General features: G+C 38.6%; 1 protein-coding gene across 1 annotated transcript; it reads left to right on the forward strand.

Moving 5' to 3' along the window:
- Positions 1-1,536: 1,536 nt before the first annotated feature.
- slc49a3 (solute carrier family 49 member 3) lies at positions 1,537-20,856 on the forward strand. The gene is made up of 10 exons (XM_063485085.1): positions 1,537-1,910; positions 6,605-6,763; positions 7,780-7,996; positions 10,759-10,835; positions 11,879-12,016; positions 15,096-15,212; positions 15,515-15,667; positions 18,348-18,505; positions 19,068-19,171; positions 20,547-20,856. The coding sequence occupies exons 1-10, from the start codon at positions 1,749-1,751 to the stop codon at positions 20,747-20,749; spliced, it is 1,488 nt and encodes a 495-aa protein (XP_063341155.1). The 5' UTR covers positions 1,537-1,748; the 3' UTR covers positions 20,750-20,856.
- The last annotated feature ends 969 nt before the right edge of the window (positions 20,857-21,825 follow it).

Genomic DNA, 21,825 nt, shown 5'->3' on the forward strand with positions numbered 1-21,825 from the left:
TTCCAGTAGTGCAATGGTGAGTCACATCGACTGATTCGCTGATGCAAAGACATTCCTGGGCACACAAACTTGTTACAGCACAGCACATTTATTTTGTGCATGCAAAACAAGACCGAAATTACAAATTTACCTTCATATAAAACTGCTTTACACCTTCATTTAGACACGTAAATGGCAAAGACTCCAAGACAACCATACATTTTACAACACTTTTGATTAGTTTGATTAGTCTAGTTTGCTTCATCAACATACAAAAGACAATGACTTGTATCTCAAGACTGAGTTAAATACATTATAATTTCAGTGCTATGATTTTAAAATGTTTTCAGTGAGTGGAAGTCTTTTCACTGTGTGTTGTTTGATTTTTACATCAGTTTTTAGAATAAATAGCTAAAAAAAAACAGTCTTTGTCACTTTGAATAACAAATTAGGGTACTAAATTTTAGTTCTGCATTCATTCTTTTCTGTCATGTTAGTCATATTTCTGATTACTCATTAATAAAATAATAAAATAACATAATTTGCATGTCAGCGCTGCTTTTTGATGGCAAGTGTTACACATTCCGCAGGTGCAATGTGAACGACACTTGAGGCCTGAAGAAGTGACCTTTGCCAGTTTATGCTGTGGTGCAATATGTGGAATCATTAATCCATGCTCATTTTTTAATCTTGTTGACACAAATTTAACTGTCATCACAGCAAAAACAACTTCCTGGTTTAAACCACCTGGCCACTTGGGGCCTTTCGGAGTTAGTTTGCATGCTCTCCTTGTGGCTGCACGCGTTTTCTAGAGTTTCCTTATAGAGTCCAAACATACATGCAGATTAACTGTCTCTAGTTGGGTTTTTGAGAGTGTATAATTATCTGTCTCTCTGTATTAGCCCTGTGATGAACTGCTTACCTGCCTAAGGTGCACCCCACCTTTTGCCCTATGTCATCTAGAACAGGCTCCTCCTGCAACCCTTAACTGCACAAGTATTTAAGAAGAACGGTGGGTGGATGGATGGATGGATGGATGTGGAATGATAGTACACCCCACAGCAAAAGTAACACTGCATTGATAAAAATTCAGTTATTAATGACTTCTCTGCAATTTGGAAATTTTGCAAAGCCACTTGGTGAGCTGGGTTGGCCCCTTTGGCAGGCCGATCTAGGCCTTTGACACCCTTGGTCTAGTCTATTACACCAGCACACATTAACGTTTAATTTATCTGTGTTTATCCTTTATTAAATGATAAACGCAGTCCAAAATTTTGCTTAATTGAATCTTTCAGATTTTTTCTAGACTGGAAAATGTATTGAGAAAAACACACACAGATCAGTGTTTTGGAAATTATTAGAAGGGATTTATTTATTTATCGTTTATGAAGGCAGGACTCATTCAGTTTGAAGTTCCTTTTTTAAAGTTCTGCGCGCTGACAGCGCTTTTCTTCAGGGCGGAGTGGCTCATCCTCTCAGTCGAAGATCTTTGTAGCTCCCTGATTAATGTTCAGACGATTGCTGACTTTTTCCAGGCTTCAAACTGAGTTACCGGCTTCTGTGTGAGACACAAAATGTCCTTACAGTCCGTCGGGAGACAGCAGGATGGATTTATATCTTGTTTTCTTAAGTAGACATAAACTATTTCTCAGGTTTCTGGGATTTTTTGACCAAAAGCGACCGAAACTTCGGTGTTTGTTCAACTTCTGGGAGCTAAGCAGCTGTTTGGCTTAACCGGTTAACTTGTCATAATACTAGTAATAATAATAATGGACAATAGCGACGAGGTCTCCAACGACATTCGGACTGTTTACGCTGCTGTTTCCAGAGGACCAAACTCTGACCTGAAGAATGGACAGCTTTTCAAACTTTACAAGAGGAGGTGGTTTGTGCTGCTGGTGTTGTGTCTCCTAAACTGCTCCAACGCAACGGTGAGTCTGTGAACGGTGAAACCAGGTGTGTTTATGAATACAGGTAGACACGTGACATGTGGTGTTCCCCCTATATGTTTGTTTGACTTGGTATAACTCCCCAAGTTATACCAAGTTAACTTGGTATAACACCCTGTTAGTGTTAAACAGGGTGTGCTGAGCTCCTCCCGCAATCGTTCTCCTACTTCCTGCTTCCACGGGACTCCTCTTCCCTATGGGAGCTATTGTTCTGAGGAACAGGTGTCCCCACTTCCCGTTTAAGACCCTCAGGCCATAGAGAGTCATTCCGTGGCTGATAAATAAGGCTGATAAGCACACTGTACTTGTCAGGGCTGACAAGTACAGTGTGCCAGAGGCGGAGCTAAAAGGGAGACATGGGGTGGCACTGACATCCTTTTGTACCCCCACCCCAACCACACGTCAATGCAACCATGGATAAAGGCGTAATCAGATGCCCAAACCACTTCAACAGCTTAATTTAGTCTTGCACGGTAATGAAAGGGGAGTTTGAAAATGTTAATCATGTTTTCAGTAATTAAATGTTGCGTAAAGCCCTTTTCCTTTTATATTAGCATCCACATATCTGTGCAGAGTGTACACCTGAAACTTATGTTACAGACCCTGACCAGTGCATTTATATGTGTTAGAAAAACGTTTGCTCCCATGTTTCTATTTTCATTATATCATGTTTTCCCTATATGATGACAGTGGCCATGAGAATTGATGATATGTTGTGGTATCTATAGAAAATCTGATAAAATGAAATGAAACTATGAATCCTAATATTCCCTAGCATTATTTATTTCATTTTCTTAACTTTATTAATTAATTATTGTCCCTAATAAGACAAATAATAAAGAAAAGAACAGCAACAAACTAGAGAAAGAGCCTGTGAGTCAAGGTGCAGGGTACGATATCACAGTCTAGTTTTTAAAGTAGAGAAGATGGAAAATCTGTAATTGCATTAAGAATTAATTTTACAACCTTGTCTGGTGTTTTATTCCACAACATAACAACAGCTGTGACTCAGACTACCTTAGTGGGTTTATTGTGGGAAGTGAGTTTTTACTCAGCGTGTCAGCGAAGTTTCCACAGTGACGGAAAAGTGAAAGCTGTTAGTGGTTGTTGTCTTCCTGCAGTCATTCATAAAGTGTGCACATAAGCTGTGGCTTCTCTAAAGCAGGTACTGAAAGAGAAGTGATCTGTAAGCCTCACGGAGCTGCTGTTGGAGTCTTTACAGAGTTAACAGGTGAACATTTCTGCCCACGGTGTCATGACAAAGAACAGATTTTGTTGCTTAAGAGCTTACTAGATCAATCAAATATCAAAGTGCTGGGCCTATAAAGTAAGTCCCTCTTAAGTTCCAGTTCAAATTATGTTAATAATAATACTTAGAAAACAGAAGGTCATAAACCAGTTCTTCTAATGCAGTTTATTTCTGTTTGTTAGTTTATTCTAACGGACCTTAAAAGGTGCTACAAACATGGAAAAACATAATCCCAAGTTATGAATAATCACAAATCTAAACAATTTTATGTCATCATCTAACAGTTTTTACAAATTGAAGATGAAAATTTGTTAACATATTTAAATTAAAACATTTTAAATATTCAAATGAAAGTTTCACTTGTGACAAGATTGCATTAACTGTAATCTCTGCAGATAATTTAGGATTTTTCATTTTTAGCGCGTTAGCATCGCATGTTGCCTACAGTTATAGTGCACGCCTTGATGCTTTTTAGGTGTCGGAGTCTGCATGAAATCTAAATTTAGCACAGTTTGAAACATGGAAGCATGTGGGATTGAGAGGAAGCGATACTCTGATCTGATACGACCTGTGAAATAACAAAACAGGGGCATGTGTGAAAGCCGTTTCTAGAAGCATTCCTCCCTGCTGGGGACAAGACTGGCATTGTGTGTCCAAATCAGCTGACCAACTCCCGCCAGCTCGGCATGAATTAGGATTTCTTCACCGTCCACACAATAGAGGACAGGACTGGTACTGCCTTTGTGGTCTCGGTGTAGAGTTTACAGGTCAAATTATTCAGTTTGTTTGTGTATCAGGCCAAAAATACACATATACACTTGTGCTGCCTGTTTCCAGGTGAATTATAGGTTATATGTGTAGTAAAAAAAATTCATGGATACGTTCCTTTTTAAACATGTTTAAATAAGCGTGACATTGGATTCTGTCTGAAAAGGTGTTACACACACGGATAATTTAAACCTTTTAAGCAATAGAAGTATAAACATGTCCTGGCTTGTCCTGAGAAGCTACAGTTATTAAGTATTTTATATGTTTGTTATGAAAATAGGACTTCTTTATACAAATTCACATTAGATTCGAGATATTTCAGCTATTTTTAGTGCACTTTTTAGTTGCTCTACACTAAAATCATCACAGTTACAGTGACAACATGGTGATGTATATCAGGTACAGTTCTTATCATGTAACACGGTGTAGTCTGACGCACAAGTCTGGCATTTTGCAACCACTTTTTGTGGTCAAAATCTCAGCGGGAGTGTGGGTAGCTCCTACTGCTTAGTACGTGTGCACATTAAAGTTTCAGCTTCTTCTTCTTCTGCAGATAAATTCACATTCAAGACTTTTCAAAGTAAAGCCCTACTTTAAAAAAAGTCTGGAGGAGTTTATTAGCAGAGAAATGCAATCTCAGCAGCAATTTTATATAACCAAAGATGTCATTATTACGTGAATACATACAATTCCTACATTTACAATGAGTTTATTTGTTAAATTTATTACATTGGTTTACTGTCTAGCAGGAGAGCAGCTGTTGTTTCCTTTTTGTCAGCACAGCATGCGGTTTTAGTCGTAGCTTATAACCGGCTTACACAACCGCAGCTCTTTTTTTGAAGTATTTTTCATCCATGAGGATTTTCCCACTCATGCTGCTGCTGTCTCCGCTTTTGATCGACAGCAAAACTACAAAGACTAATATAATTTACCTACTTTACATTCAACTAGAAGTTACAAACCTCAGGTCTTCACTCAGTTCCTTGGACTTTCCCATTGTTCTGAGTGTTGGTCAATCCCATAAGTAGAAAAAAAGTAGAGAAAATAGAAACTACCAGTTGAAGTCAATTGTTAAGTTCAAGTTAAAAGAAATTGTAAAACCTTCAGCACCACTTATTAAAAGATTTGAGTGAGTATAAGTGTATATGTGAGCCTGTGTAGATTAGAGAAAATCCAAAATAAATTCAAACTTGTGCACCAAGTTCATAATTTTTTAAAGCCATCAAATATTTATGCTGTAGAATCATTTCATCCTGGAAAAAGAACAGTTCAAAGAAATCACTGACAGCCCAAAATGAACATGGCATTCATGCCCATGATGGGTGCATATATGACCTTCTCACCACAAATGTAAGTGCTTCAAAATTTTTCTTGAATAAATGTTGTAGGCCTCTGTTGATAAACTCACTCTTATTCATCCAGAATCAAGGTGAAAATATGAGAGAATTTTCTAAAGTCTTTTTGTTGAACATGTCTTTTCACCAGCTCAGCACAGCATTGTAGCTTTGTCCAGCTTGTAGAGTATGATGAAAGTGTCCTATTATTTCCTGTCTCATGCATGCTAAGTGGTGTCATGTGAGGGCAGACATGTCTCACATGACACTAGGAACATAAACAATAGAAATCATCTCCTTCTCATGTGAGATGAGCATGTCTTGTCACTTCCTTTCTGTTTCTAAAGTTGTGTCCAGATCACAAGACGAAAACAGGCTCCAGGAATCTGATCACTAAAGTGCACCTGCTTTAGAAGGAGTGACCACTAAGATGATATACTGAAACAGGGATGCTTTGTATATGTCATGTAATCGATGATGTCTAACAGAGTGGTTGTTAAATATCCACCCAAATGATTTGTACCTGCCTGGCACTGTGATAAAGCACTTTAGTATAATTATTGTCCACCTGCACAAAACTAAGCTGACAGCACTGAATGGAAAGCAGCTTCTGAAATATCCATGTTGGCACGCTACAGAAGTAAACCTTCGGTTTTACCTTTTTTGACAGAGCTGACATTTTAAATTGCTGGCTGGAGTCACTGCAAACCTTTACACAATGCAGATTTACAAAAGGTCGTTCAGGCTTTGCCCCTTCTGCTGTGGTTTTTCTACGATGGATCTAAACACGCAGCCTGGTCTCATAAGCCATACTTGTCATATATGAATATATAGAAATGTACCGATCATATCTGATCATATTTATATCAGGAACACAGCCAGATCTATCAGGTCTAATGTATTAGTTATATTTACTCCTTAATTTCTTTAAATATATATGTATTTTTATACACTTCTTTTATTTAAGTGATTTCGTTTCTTTGTATTGCTGTCCTCACACAAACATATATATATATATATAGATAGATAGATAGATAGATAGATAGATAGATAGAATATTATTATTATTATTGGGTCTGTAAAATACCGAGCACCCAAGAAAATAGATTTTTGATTTCCCTGAAATGTTGCCCTGCCACATTTAGTTTGTACACTTTGTATAAACTTCAGCCATTATCATGCATTTTTTGTCCTTTTGATATTTTGTACAAAATCTGAATGAGTGATAATCTTCATAAAAGTAATTCATTGGACCTCCCGCACTCTCACTTATATATATGCAGCTTTCGATACTTTAAAAAAAAAACAACTTTGTGTCTCCTCAGATATGGCTTACCTTTGCACCAGTGGCGAACCAGTCTGCCCAGTACCTGAAAGTTACTCTGGACGAGATCGACTGGTTATCACTGGTCTACATGGTGGTGGCCATACCGCTCAGCTTTGCAACCACTTGGATGCTGGATACTCTTGGACTGAGGATAACGGTACCAACTGCTTGTTTTTTTTATATTATATGTTTTAGTATGAGACGGTAAACCTCAGAGCACAGTGTGAGGTTTATTCTAAACTCTGGAACACAAAGTTTTAAGTGAGCAGTGAATGATTTTAGAAATGCGGAGAGAAGAAACCGTCCAGGGGAGGATTTTAATAGTTTAGAGCTAGTGCTGTATGCGTGCATATAAACATAGGCTTGATGGAAATGGGTTCAAGTTAAAAATGAATGAAGACTGAGATATGGCCATTATATGCTCCTTTCATCCTGGAGTCATCTCCCAGGAAAAATGCTGTACAGGAAATTGTCCTGCAAATTTGATTTGTTTAAAGTAAACAGAAGATGAAGTGAACTGATAAACGCAGCAGTCAGACCGGATTCAGCTTCCCAATAACCAGTTCAACCAGCCATAGGAGAGGGAGAGGGGGCGGATGACCTCTGAGTCAGGAAAAATGGATCGCTACTTCCAATAAGGACGCAGGCCATCGGCAGCGGTAATGTTCGTTAGTATGTCTGATAACGAGATTATGCAGAAACTACAGGGTGGGGGTTCATGAAACTTTGGAGGCGAGGTGTTCATGAAGGAATTTATTCTTTTTCTCTGAATCTAGTGACACATAATACAGAGTAGGTGAGCTGCAACTGAGCACCAGTGAGTGCAATGACTCTGACACATGTTAGTTATAGTGGCATGATTAATAAAACTATGAGTAATTGAAAATGTTGTGGACTGCTGTTTTTAGCCTAGAAGGCATGCAGACCCCTACCATTTATATTTGTCACTTCACCCACATGACATCCTGTCCCACCTGCTTCTGACCACACCATGTAAGCTAGTTTTACTTCGTGAATCTGAGATTAATTGCACCTTTTTAAAGATGAAGACCTTCCACTGTCTTGGACTGATCTTTGAGAAGACCTTCTGAAACTGTCTGAAAGTTATTTCACTCCCAGATATGAAGGGATTTTCTCGTAAACTTTCACCCTTCTGCCCTCTGACTGTCACAGCTGATCCTGGGTGCCTGGCTGAACATGCTCGGAGCTGTGCTGCGGTTCCTCGGCACGCTTCCAGGTGAGAGTTTTAAAATCCAGTACCCGATAGTGATGTTGGGACAGACCCTCGGCGCCTTGGCTCAGCCCCTCATCATTTTCGCTCCCACCAAGCTGGCAGCCCTGTGGTTCCCCGACCATCAGCGGGCCACAGCTAACATGATCGCCTCGATGGGTGAGTGATTTTACCTTTCACACCTTCAGTTCAGCATCTACAAACCTGTGCAGATGTTCTGCTGTGTGTTAGTCATGTGCATGTCAAACAACAAAGGAGCAATACTCTTTTTATTTTATTTTTATGCCCAAAAAAATCTGTTATGGCAGTTTTAATTAAGGAATTCACAGAATTTGGCTTTTGAAGCATTTTTAAGTTTATACTATCAGGCAAATTCACAATTTTTTTTCAAATATTTTTGAATTTGATAAATAAATGTAGACTTTTTTTCCAAAGTTAGTTTGAAATTCTAGAGTGTAAATAAAGCCAGTGAAAAGGAAACAGACAGAGATATAAGGTATAGAAATATAAAGGATAATAGTCTGTACAAAGATGGAGGTTTAATTAGTGTGAAGTAGTCAGACACGAACGTCAAGGAAGGTGGTAGGGAAGCAGACTACGCAGGCATTTCAGATTTCCAAGGTGAGCAATTTATTTACAGTGAACTCAATATAATAGAACTTAACAAAACTTCCCCCCAAATCAATTCAGTTAACAAAACTCAACATAACATGGCTCTGGTAACACAGCTCACCTCTCCTCTCTCTTACATCTTGTAGAGACTGGCTTTAAATAGGGCCATCAATTTCCCTCCAATTGCCCAGCCAGTACCACTCACTCAACTGAGGGATGTAAAACTCTACACAGATGATTAAAAACACAAAACCTCTACAAACTTCTAATATGCACATTCACACAACTAAATGGCAATATTAACAAAAGGAAAAACATTCAACAAATTCCTTTAAACCTTAACACAAACAAAAGGAAGCATCTCTATGGAAAAAGAAATCCCTCCACTTAGTTTGACCCGCTGATGTCATGCGTGACATCATCAGGATTTTAAAATGAGGAAATGCCAGGCGGGCGTTTCCCCACACCTGACCCCCATGAAGACTGAAAGGACAAACAAAGTAAATATGAACAAATGACTTAATCTGTAACATAATAAAATATAAAGAAACATAACTTAGTATTTGTCTTGATTTGCAGAATGTTAATTTGCCGGCAACAGAACGCTTACACAAACAAACCCGGGATAGTGAGTGAAGCAATGTTACGTGACAAATAGCAAATGGAAGCAAATACATAGAAACAAAATAATGTGTATAATGTGCAAAATAAAGTAAACACATATGGGGGACAAATGGAGAGCTTTACAACTGCTCCACTTTGTCACAATTAGAAACCACTTTACCTTTATGTTTCTCTCCACGTTGGTTTTCTGGAATAAAAATGACCAGTTTTGATGATGGATTGGCATAAATTGAATGACTGCATCAAACTGATAAATACCTGTTAATAAATGCTGAGTAAAAATCTAATCTAATCTACTTGCATGCTTAAAATAACTACCAAAAAAACATCAATCAAAGCAACCAAAAACCAAACTTTGAGCCTTTTTGAACCTAACCCTGACCACAGCTGTTATGAAGCTGGAAGTTATCTATGAAGGTCAGATCTTTAACACTGGAGTCTGTGGGCACTGAGTTGTGGCTCCTGATTGTGGTGGTTCTAGTGTTCTCGCGTAACATGTGGGCAAACTATGGCCTGAGGGCCAGAACCAGGCTGTGGACATCTCAGTCTGGGCTCTTATGTTCAAAAAGCAAAACTAAACAACCTCAACCGCCGTGTGTTTTCTGCAATGAGCTAAAACGCATTTGCTCTAGTGGTAAATATATATAAATGAAACCTTCATACAGCATTTAAATGGATTGCTTTATGTTACAGCACAGCATATAGACAGAAAAAAGTCCAGATTTCCTCATAGAAAGTTCTAGGACCTTTTCTAACTTGTTGGGTGACAATTTTTCGTCATTAACACTTTTACTTTTCAGACGATTTATTCCTGAGGGAATACTTTTTCCAGCTTTCATGGAATTTCTTCACAACAGGAACAACAGAGCTAACTTTAAAATTTCTTTTTCTTTGTTGACCACCAGTTAGCTAACTGTAGCATGGGAGATGGGTGGTCTCGTAGGGTGTCTTGCATTGAAATCTGCAGCAATGACCCGGTTACTGCGTTCACCAGATATCAACACAATTTCGATCCACTCCTCACGTGTTAACCTCTTCGACATGTCAATGGCTGTGAACAAAGAGAAACTTGTAAATAACTCATGAAAGAATAAAGTTACGTTGAAACCAAGCACACCATTGTTTTTCTTGTGACATTACCAATAAGTTTGATGTGTCACATGGCCCTCTTCCTATTGAAAAAAACAAAAGTTGTATCCAAGATGGCCGACTTCTAAATGGCCACCATGGTCACCACCCATCTTGAGGAGTTTGCCCCCTCACATATACTAATGTGCCACAAACAGGACTTTAATATCACCAACCATTCCCATGTTATTACGGTGTATCCATATAAATGGCCCACCCTGTAGTTAAATAAAGGCTGGTTTGATCATCATGGTCATTCTTATTTTTTGTGTTGTGTTGTGCTTATGCTCCCTGAAGGTTTGCTTACAAAGCGCTTTCATTTTAGCATGTCAGCAAACTCCTGTGTGGACGCAGCTGTTACATTATTAAAATGACTACTAACAAGGTCTATTGATATGTATGCCTGTTAAAGACATTAAAATGGGAAGCTGATGTTAAAGGGTGATTAAAGGTCAGATATGCTCAGATGATGTGTTGTGTTGTGAATGAAACAGGGAACAGAAAGTGATATAAGACAGCAGTAAAACTCCACTTCCACTTCTCTTTTTTGTCCTCAGCTAATCCCCTGGGAATCCTCCTCGCTAACATCATCTCTCCTGTGATGGCTGAAACATCTGCACAGATCCCAAAGCTGGTGAGTTTAACAAAGAAACCTTTGGTGTTCAGAAAGCAGAGTAGTCTGTGATGCTTATAATAAATGGGAACTCCAGTAATCGGAAAACCGGGTTTGGCTGGTTCATAAAAAGATTTGTGAGCGCAAAGGACATTGGTGGTTGTGACAGATCCCCAGAATATTACTACACAAGTGCTCCCATACACTGATTAGCCACTACATTCAAACCAACAGCACAATGTTTGGCCTGCCATGGTGTTTGTGCATCAGGCCCAGATCCTACAGGACAAGACAATGCTGTGTTATGTGCATTACACCGAGAGACTCCTGTCCTCGGGGAGTGCTATTTTTTTTTTACCCAGGTTATTATATAGGTTATTATAGTTTGTAGTTACACACGGCTGTTCTTTCTGTAAATTTGAGTCAAAACGGGCATTAAGCAGGGTAGCTTTTTGTCGAGCATAACTTGTGAATCACGAATCGTTACCATACAAACTGGAGAGTAAACCGGAGAGTAAACCACTCTCCAGTTTCTCAGACCAAAACTTGGATGGCGACGGCTAAAACGCTCAGCTCAAGTCATCAAAAATGCTAGTCGGTGACTTCACGGGGGCTGTGTCCATCATTTATATACAGTTTGTGTCCCAAGCATAAAATTGTATTAATAGAAAATGATTAATGTTATTCATTTCACCTGTCACTGCTTTTAATGTTGTGGCTTGTCAGTGTACATAAAACTGAAATATGGCTCTGGTCACCTCGGCTGCTAACGATGATAAATGGTGTTTGATTTAAGCTGCAGTCTCCCATTTATCTTCACAATATTTGTTTTTCCCTTTCTTTCACTAACCCTTCTTGACTGGTAACTGTCTGGTATGGGCGAAATTATTAAAACCTTTAAAAAGCTCCTGTTTTGGATTCAGGTGATTGCTACAGAGAACTGTGTGACTGCACCTTCTCACTCTGCTTCTGATCTCCTCACCTTCTAATGATGATAAATTGTGTCAGATAAGGTGCAATCACCCATTGTTCTTTACGTTATGTGTGTTTCTCTCCTCTTCCAGCTTCTAGCCTATGCAATACCGACATGCATCATCTGTGTCCTAGCAACAGTGGGGATACGCAGCAGTGTCCCCCCGACGCCGCCCTCAGCCAGCGCAGAGACCTCCAACTCAGAGCCGTTCATACAAGGGATCAAACTGGTAAGAAAACACAAAGCAGAAAAACACTTCTAAACATTTAATGAGTGCAAACAGAGCCTGAGGTATCTCATCGAGCTATATTTACAGATTATCTCTAATGTAAAGTTAATCTAATCTCTGAAACTGAAGATTTATTTGGCTTTAGAGTGAATTTCAGTTCACACTTTAGATCTCTGGCCCTGAACTTTACTGTTGTTTCACACTTTGGATCTGTTATTAGCAGAGATGGGCAGTAATGCGTTACGAGTAATGCGTTACTGTAATTCGATTACTTTTTTCAAGTAACGAGTAAAGTAAAGGATTACTATTGCAAAAAAGGTAATTAGATTACCGTTACTGTCCTGTAAGCACGCTGCGTTACTGCTTTACTAAAACCGTGATTTTTTTTATTTTATTTATTTTTTGAGTGTCTCATGACAATGACGTAAGCGAGTGCGACATTCATGGCAACAGCTGTGTGCAGATCAAGAATAGATAATATCTTGAGTGCGGGAGAGAGTATGACCATGCAGCGTTTAAAGTGTGGAAGTACTGACCTTACTTTGAGTTTGATTCCGTAAAAAGTGACAAAAACATTAGCGTCCGCTGTTCACTGCGTGGGAAGAAAACTTCTTTTTACAGCGAAAAAAACCCTAAACTTCCGAGCAAGCACCGAGTGCGATACCACGGAATGGGAAATTCACAGACAAACTCGCGGATTCTTCCACTGACCGCTGCGGCACACCTGCACCAGGGCAAACCTCCGCCTGCCCCACTCCTGCTATTCAGGTGAAAATAGAGCAACAGGGCGGCTGAGTCTTTGATTTTATTTATTTTCTGCTGTGTTTTACTTGCATCTATTTGAAAGAGTGAGTGTAAATACAGAAAATAGGTTTAAATGTTAAACAAATTTCTTCCAGTCAGAGAATGTTGCATATAATTAAATTTTTGCTTGATGCATAAAGTTAAAATATTAAAACTAATAAAACAAATTTTAAAAAGAGACTTTTTCAATTTGATTACATTTTATATGATGGATTAGGCAGAAAGTAGAATTGGGCTAAAAGATCTATCGCTTTATCACCTATTCAGGTTGTAAATCATGTTTTTAAAAAGTAACTAATTACTTTTGAAAATAAGTAATCAGTAAAGTAACGGGATTACTTTTGGGGGGAAGTAATCAGTAATTAGTTACTGATTACTTTTTTCAAGTAACTTGACCAACACTGGTTATTAGCGCGGTCAAAACTGCCTAGTATTATGAATAACAAACTAAAGACCTCTGCTTCTTAAACACTGCTTCTTCTTTTTTTTTAAGACATATCCTACAACTATTAAGCTAGGTCCTGTCTGTAATTATCTTACTGTTACAGTTAGCAGATAAAAACAACCTGCGAAAGTTAAGAGTCGAATTAAAGATATTAAAAAAACACAATCCAGGTAAATGTTCTAACTTCAACTGCTCGGCTGATTTATTTCTGTTGACAGTCTAGCTGAGCACTCTTCACGTGAGCTTCTGAGATTTTCTTTTCTTTTTTCTGTATGTGATTATGAATTTTAAAAACTCAAATGTCTACAATATTTCCTTACACAACTATATAATATTCTTTGGAGATGCGTGTTTAGAATAGACAGTGATTATAAGTGATCATTAGCCTGTTCTGCATCTCCGTCTGATGGTTTAACCCCACCACCACTCCAGCATCCACCTGCATGCTCCTGCAGTGTAATTACTCTTATCCCCCTAATTTCTCTGCGTGTCATTTTTGTACAGAGTGACACCAAACTGGAGTTATATTATTCTTATATCTTAAAGCTACTTAAATTGGAAAGAAAATGTCAAAACCAATCAAACAAGCTCATAAATGATGTGACAACAAAACCTGAAGTATCTCCCTCTGTCATTACTGGTACACTTCAGCAAATGTAACGATGGACTCGGATAAAGCAAATTTTGCTTTTTTGATACCTTTTTTCTAAAAATTTCCATTTAATTTGATTTATATAACGCCAAACACAACAGCACTCACCTCAATGTATGTTATAAAGTAAAGAGCCTTCAATAACAGCAAGAAAACCCAAACAATCAAACACCCCCCTTTGAGTGAGCTCTTGGCAACAGTGGGAAGGAAAAACTCCCTTTTAACAGGAAGAAACCTCCAGCAGAACCAGGCTCAGGGAGGGGCCATCTGCCGTGAGTGGTTGGAGGTGATAACACAAAATAAATTAACAGAAAAACTCATAATTTAGTTTATTTTCTTAATTTATGTAGCACCAATAACAATAGCCAACAATCAGACTATTCCACATGAGCAAACACCTAGGAGCTTAGCGATAGTGGAGAGGAAGAGCCCCATTTTAACAGGAAGAGACCTTCAGCAGAAACCAGGCTTGGGGAGGGGGTTGGCATCTGCATCTAAGAGGAGCATGGAGAGACCACGAACAACAAACGGAACAAAACACAAACTGCAGGAGGGAAGACAAAAGTTAATGACCAACACTTGCGGCATCTCACATTGACATAAATAATAAATGATTAAAAAAAAAAGATAATAAAAATAACGATCAATTTCAAACCCCAGCTCTGACATTTCCAGCAGCAGCAGTCACTTCGCTGACAGTGACATTTGCGAGCGCTCGTCTGGCTGCACTGATGCCGTTTCTTCCTGCAGCGACTGACATTTCCATCGGCAGCGGTGACGTCTCTAACAGAGGCGGTGATGAGTGTCTCTGAAGTGAGGATGTTCTCACTGCATCCGTGACATTTCCCCCCCAAACGTGCCGCTGATACTTTCCCTGCACCTGCTGTGATTATCTCTCTATACAGTACGCAGCTTTTGTTATTAATGCGAGTTGCACACTGCTGATTTTAGCATCTTATTTCCCAACAACACAGTATGTGCACTATGTCTGCAGGTGTGTTTGCATTTCCTGTGCCAGGTGAGCGTGGAGTTGCAGACAGAGTAAACAGCAGCCAGCACGCCGTTGTTTCACCGCTTTATTTCATTTTCTTTGCACGTTTCCCTTGTTGATGTTGCCGCAGTGCGCTTGTTTCCCCTGAGGCTTCTCTTACAAATCGTCCGGTCTGTTTCTTCTGTAGTTACTGAGGAACAGAGCCTACCTCGTCCTGCTGCTTTGCTTCGGCTCAGGGATCGCCGTTTTCACCTGCTTCTCCACGCTGCTAGATCAGATCCTGTGTGTAAAAGGATACACCAACGTAAGTATATGCCAGGAGAAAGACACCAAATCAATGTCATGGAAGGATAAATGAAAAAGAGCAACACATACGGTATATTTGAGACTAGATGGTGGTGATGTTACAGCTCTCAAACTGAATAAATTAAGAAAAATGTTGATGAATGTGTAATTTCTTTGCACAGTAATCTAACATCTGATTGAACGAAGTGAAAGAAAGTGAAAGAAAGCTTTTCCCAGTCTTGCATAGATGCTATTTGCTGTAGAAAACATGACTTATAACAGTTATTTACCTACTGAACCTATCAAATCTGGCCACTGCAGGACTTTGCTGGGTTGTGCGGCGCCCTCTTCATTGTGTTTGGCATCATCGGCGCCGGTATTCTGGGTCTCTATGTCGACAAAACCAAGAAGTTCATGGAAGCCACAAAGATCAACATGAGCTTCTGTGCTGTGGCGTGCATCGCCTTCTCAGTGGTGAGAACATTCATTCATTGCACAAAGAAAAGTAGCTGGTCCCTGACTGTTCGTCAGGCCAGGAAGAAGGCTCTACATTAAGACTTTTGATAGTTACACTCACTGAGTGGCAAAGGTCGAAAGTAACAAAGTACAAATACTTCGTTACTGTACTTAAATAGAATTTTCAGGTATCTGTACTTCACACGGAGAGAAACGAGAGTGAGGTAACTTAGAGATGGAAAAAGATGTAGGAGGACAGGAGAGGAAGAAGAGAGGTTAGATTTAAAGGCAAGGACTGCTCAGTGGTGTTTGATAAACTGCAGATTTAAAGCTTGCATGTGATGTCTTCATTTGAATCTTTATGTAACGTGTTTTGATAAATTATCAAGTGTATTCACACTAGCCAGTGTTGCATGATCATCCCTCCTGTCTGCTTTCCCACTGACCACTTCTAATACTACCTCTGATGATCTTGGCTTAAGTATGCTTCAGTTCGTCTCAGCATTTCAGCTCCACCTCAGCCTCCTTCATTTTCTCTTTCATGCACAATGCACTCTTGCAGAGCTAGATGTTCTTCTTTTTAAGCATTTTGTGGCTTTATTTGTGAAGCGGTGACATGCTGTCCTCTCACATGCTGTATAGATTTGTTAGTTACTTAAAGTGATTTTCATGGATACAGCTTTCATTGATTAAGAGTCCTCTTCCAGTTCACTCAACTGTTCCCGGGCACAGCATATAAACTAGACTTTGGATGCTACAGATCGGCTAATGTGAGAATGACTTAATACTGGGTACTGTTTATCCTAAAAAAGTCCTGGTTCAAATCAAGTGACTGTCAAGTTTATGAAACTAGATTAACCCTTACGTTATGATATGGAGTGTAAACTGTGACCATAAAGACGAGCGCATAGTGAGCAGGAATAATCTCTATAAAAACCATTGGACTGATTGATAGATCTCAAAACGGCCATTCACCACTGAAGCTGGCTCCAAAGGTAAGTCAATCGCCTGTCTTCTGCTGTTGTTCTGAGTTTTGGAGACTGCTGCAATGGAAATCTAGGAAATTATGAATATTTTCTTTTTCAGATCTCCTCTGATTTTGATATTTAATATGAACATTAATGCTGAACTCTTTTCAGCAGGATTGTATTCATTTCACGAAAGATTTTAATGATTATTTCTTAATCTAAAGTATTTTTTTGTGCTAACACACGAACCATGCTGTCAAAAATGTGCTGCAGATTCTTGAAGTTAATTTTTTGTCTATATTAAAACTGGTAAACGCCTCTCGCAGACGTACAGTACGTCTACCTGGAAAAAACGTACAGTTTTTTCCAGGTAGACGTTTATATTTGCGTGAAGTGTATGTCAGACAGAAGTTGAGGGCGCTTAAAGGAAATGGAAAGAGTCAGTGTTTGATGTGCAAACACTTTGAAGAGAAGGCTTGTTTGGTCTTTTTATCAGGTTATGCTGACAGCTCTGTTATGTTAATGCAGTGTTTCAGTAAAATACAGCATAAATTAAACTTCTATATCAGGTTATTGAGAGGACATCCACTACATAAAGAAAACTGTCTTCAGACGCGGGATTTATATGCAGCAGACAGTAACTCAAATAAACACAAATAATTTACTCCATATACTTTCTTAAATGCTCAAAACCCTTCTTCTCCAGTATTATGGACAAAATAATGAACTTTTAAAATGATCGTTAACTGGTATAAAAGACAAAAAAAAAAGTGATATGAAGGTGAAAGTCTCACACCAACTAATGTGTGTTACATAAATTGAAAAAATAAACTTGAAAGTCAGGAAAATGTTAAGTTATGAATATAGTAGTCTGTTTTTTTTTTTTTGCCCTCCTTGGAGCTCATATTTTCAATTTTATGGAAAAGCATGTTTTCATCACAGGAAACTGAACTAAGATTAGAAAAACCCACTGAGGAGCCACTTTGGTCCATCAGTAAAATGACTCTGGCATATGCTCTCACACATTTGCAGGTGCAAGGAAGGGAACAAGGGAATGTGTAGCTTATAAATTAAATATAAATATTTAAAAATAATAATAAATACAGCCTGTATGTAAATACATCTAAATGTACAGAGTTGGATATGCATTAAAATTTAGGTACTAGAAGACGAGTGACTGGTATGAATCATTGACTGAATTTAATCAAAGCTCTCCTATAAACACTTGAAAACAAGCTTCGAGAATCTCCAGGACTTTATTTGGGTATTTATTCTGAAGCATTAAAGGTCAGTGGTCATCAAGAAGGCTGCGTGTCGTCAGTGAGAGGTGATGAAAAGTTTTAAAAAGCTTTTTCTCTCACAGGTTTTAATTTGTCTCCCACTCTGACTCTCGCTTCTAAAGTGTCTGACTTAATAGAAAGAAATTAAAAAGCCGTGGGTGCCAGCGAGCCCCAAAATAAACAAGTCTGTAGTTTATTGATTATAAACACAGTTAAACAACCCCTGTTTAAATACACGAGGGTGGCAGAATATTAAGAACGCTCGAGAGTGACCAAATAATGCCATCCAGTATTATAGTAAACCTTCACCTGAGCTTTAAAACAAAAAGACTCAGGTGACTCTGTTGATGTACTTTAATATGTGGAAAAAAATTCTATTATATTGTATCAAAGCCTGAAAGACATTTATTTTAAAATTTTCCCCCTTTCTTTCTTGTCCCGGCCTCTCAGGTGTCTCTGATGCCGCAGCAGAAAGTCGCCGTGGCCGCCGTCTGCTCTTTCTTTGGCTTTTTCGGTTTTTCCATCTACCCGGTTGCCATGGAGCTGTCGGTGGAGTGTTCGTATCCCGTTGGAGAGGCCACGTCAGCTGGACTCGTCTTTGTATCAGGGTACTACTGTCTGAGCAACACATACTTACGGTTTTATCTCATTTTTGACAAAAACTGGAGTTCTTGCAAAATTCTGCTGTAAATTATCCTGAAGATTGTAAAACCACTTCAGAGACAATATGAGGAATGTATTTATCATCTACTTGTGTCTTAAAGTCTTATTAAAGAATGGGGGGGAGGCGATGCACTAAATCTTCAAATGATGCACAAAGTTGTCTTAGAAAACTTTTGTCTAGTTTTTTTGGCTTGGAGATTGCTTACTGTAAAAATCAGCTGCTTAGCTGACATCATAACAAATGGCTTTCATATTTGTGCTATCACCTGCAAAACGTTTTGGGTCACTGTTGTGGGTGTTTCAGTAAAATGTAGCCTGACTTCACCTGGAGATGCACTCAAAGGCTTTCAGCTTTTCATGACCCATTTAAAAAGTTCGTGCTGCTGTTGACAGATCATGTTATATCAGGTGTGCCTGTAGTCGACCATGTGCCTCAGAGATTAGATAGTAAATAGAAAAATGTGAAGTTGCATCACTGAGACTGATGTGACCGTTTTCTTCTTCCAGACAGGTTCAGTCAGTTGTCTACATCGTCCTCCTTCAAGCTCTGACCACACGGCTTGCAGACTCTCCCCTGTCCACCTGCGGGGAAGCAGCCTTGAGCTGGAAGGGTAGGTCGCACGATGTTACATCAAACCTCTGTCTGCTGCTGGTTTATTGATGTGCGTTAGTTTAACCTGAGGTCCGTGCTGGATAGAGTCAGTCCCAAAGTCCCAAACTCTTTCATGGCATGTATTTCTAATTTCTCTTTGCTATCTGGGCTGATTGGGACCCGATGAATGTAAAAACAAAGAATTAGCTGATTTTTTTTTTTTTTTTTTTTGTACCTGATTTTGGTTTCTGAGAAAAATGAGATCCACATATGAGGACATTCGCTTGAAATTTTAATAGAACAGTGACAGTATAAGGTCCTCACAAGTGGATATCAGGCCCTTGTAGAGCAAAATGTAGTATTTTGGTCTAGACAACCCAAAATGTGATGTCCACATATGTGGACACCAGGTCCACATATGTTAAACCAAGTTTCCAGTTTTAATATTTAGCAGATCCACCCTGCTGCAGTCACTGGTCAAAGCTGACGTCCCAGCTCATCTTTCAAATATCATGATCCATTTAATGATAATTTTTTGTTACTGACTGAAATTCTTTTTACAGTCTTTTAGTCTTTTAAATGTAATTTTACTTGATCAACAATTCAAAACATTCATAATTGGGATAAACTCATTTCCAAGAAACAAATGTATCAAATCCAGAAAATATTTGCAGTTTTTATTTCCTTTTTGTAGCTCAGAGATTATCAGGGGTATGAAGTCCATAAGACTAATCAGTTCCTGTTTAAATTAAAAAAAATATTGTCAGACAAGAAGAGTATTATTTTTCTCATTTGATGAGGGATTCATTTAAAAAAAAAAAAAAAGAACAAGCTGAGCTGTCGGAAGAAAAATAATCAAATTAAATTTCAGTTCTATTAATATAGCGCAGATTTCAAACAGGACACTTCATACTCTATGATAGGGACTGCAATCTTAGAAAGACCATTCTATGAGCAAACACCCGTTTTAATAGGAAGAAACCTCCGGCAGAAACTGGCTCAGGGAGAGGAGGCCATCTGCTGCAACGAATGGCGGTGAGGGGAGGAAGACGGGGCAAAAGACATGCGGTGGAGGAGAGCCAGAGATTAATAATAAGAGCAATTTGAAAAAATTGCCTGACTTTTTACATTATTAGTATTTCTAGCATGATCACAGTGGGAATTACAGTACATAAAAAAAAAAAAGAGTCATTAAAACACTACTCCAATTTTCACACATAATGGTCACATTGAACCCTTGGGTGGGCCAGTTTTGACTTTGGAGCTGCATGAACCTAGAGCCACGTACACAAGAAGCCTCCATGAAAGTGGAAATGTTTTGTAATAGATGCGTAGTGTCTTTGAGGACAGCGTTTGGACTAAAACTCGACCTTCCTTTTGTCTCCTACCCTCAGTGCCCATGATGGTGATGGCAGGGCTGTGCACTCTGTTCACCTGCTGCTTCCTCATCTTCTTCAACACCCGCTACAGGCGACTGGAGGCTGAAGAACAAGCGACTTACGGGACCAGAGAGAGCCAGCATCTATACAGGAATGAGCACCCTCCACGGAGGCGTGAAGCTGCTGACAATACAGAGGAAACATGCCACTATGAGTGAGAGCAGAAAGGTACTCAGACGGATGATCTATTTTTGTTTTTGTTTTTTAAAATAAAGATGTTTGTGTGTAGTTTGATTAAGTCACAAACTTTTGGTACATTGTTGGATGTAACAAGTAAATAATCCAAATTTTCAATCCTCAAAAAAAAAAGTTTAAATTATTATTTTCCAGCCACTTTGGCATGTAAATAATCTGTGTGAATACATGTAATTATTTTAATGTTCATTATTTTTTCCTTTTTTAAAATGGAAAATAATAATAATAATAATAATAATAATAATAATAATAATAATAATTTATTATTATTATGAGAAGAAAAAGAAGAAGGAAATTATTTTAATACAGGACACTGCAGACTTTTACTCACTCAGATTTAATACAAAGGTGAAGAAATGTTACCTCAAAATCAAGTTCATTGTGTACACGGGTATAAAACACCCACCCACACCTGACCAGGTACAGAAGAGTAAATGGTAATGGGAGTTCGGTGCTTTGTTACAAAACCTGCTTTTATGGATTAAGTGAAATTTCACATGCAGACCACATGTGTCGGCATTCATGTATCCACTGTCCTTCAGTGCACTCCACTTTAGTCTTACAGTCTTCCTTTGAACAGCAAACATGTAAAGGACATAAACTGTGAGTCACATGACTCAGCACACTCGTTTATGTGCAGATTCATTTTGACTCTCAGGGACTGACTTTGTGCCGTCAGTCAGCACTCGTGCTGCTTGAAATAACTCCCGATGCCATCCTATTACAGTGAGAGACTTGACTTTATAGATCGTAGGAAGGAAACTTGCGTACATTTTTGAAAAATCACTGTAAAAACCACAAATATTCTCCAGATATCATGTATTAACTTTACGTGTTAAATGGGTTTTCTGCAGGTTTCTGAAAACTGTTTTTCAAACATGACTACCTGAATGTTGTTAAAATAAGCATAACAATATCTTTCTACCACTGTAAAAAATAAAATTAAATTTAAAAATTAAAAAAAAAAACTCCTAAAAAGTGTTTTAACCACTTTAATGCTTTATTTTTGTAAATGTGTGGCCTTCTTAAGGACTGCAGA

The sequence above is a fragment of the Pelmatolapia mariae genome, linkage group LG2, assembly GCF_036321145.2.
Source record: "Pelmatolapia mariae isolate MD_Pm_ZW linkage group LG2, Pm_UMD_F_2, whole genome shotgun sequence".
NCBI classification, from domain to species: Eukaryota; Metazoa; Chordata; class Actinopteri; order Cichliformes; family Cichlidae; genus Pelmatolapia; species Pelmatolapia mariae.

Coding starts and splice junctions, on each gene's coding strand:
- slc49a3 (XM_063485085.1), top strand. CDS start 1,749: ATGGACAATAGCGACGAGGTCTCCAACGACATTCGGACTGTTTACGCT. Junction 12,017..15,095: donor TCATACAAGGGATCAAACTG/GTAAGAAAACAC, acceptor TTTCTTCTGTAG/TTACTGAGGAACAGAGCCTA. Junction 19,172..20,546: donor AGCAGCCTTGAGCTGGAAGG/GTAGGTCGCACG, acceptor TCCTACCCTCAG/TGCCCATGATGGTGATGGCA.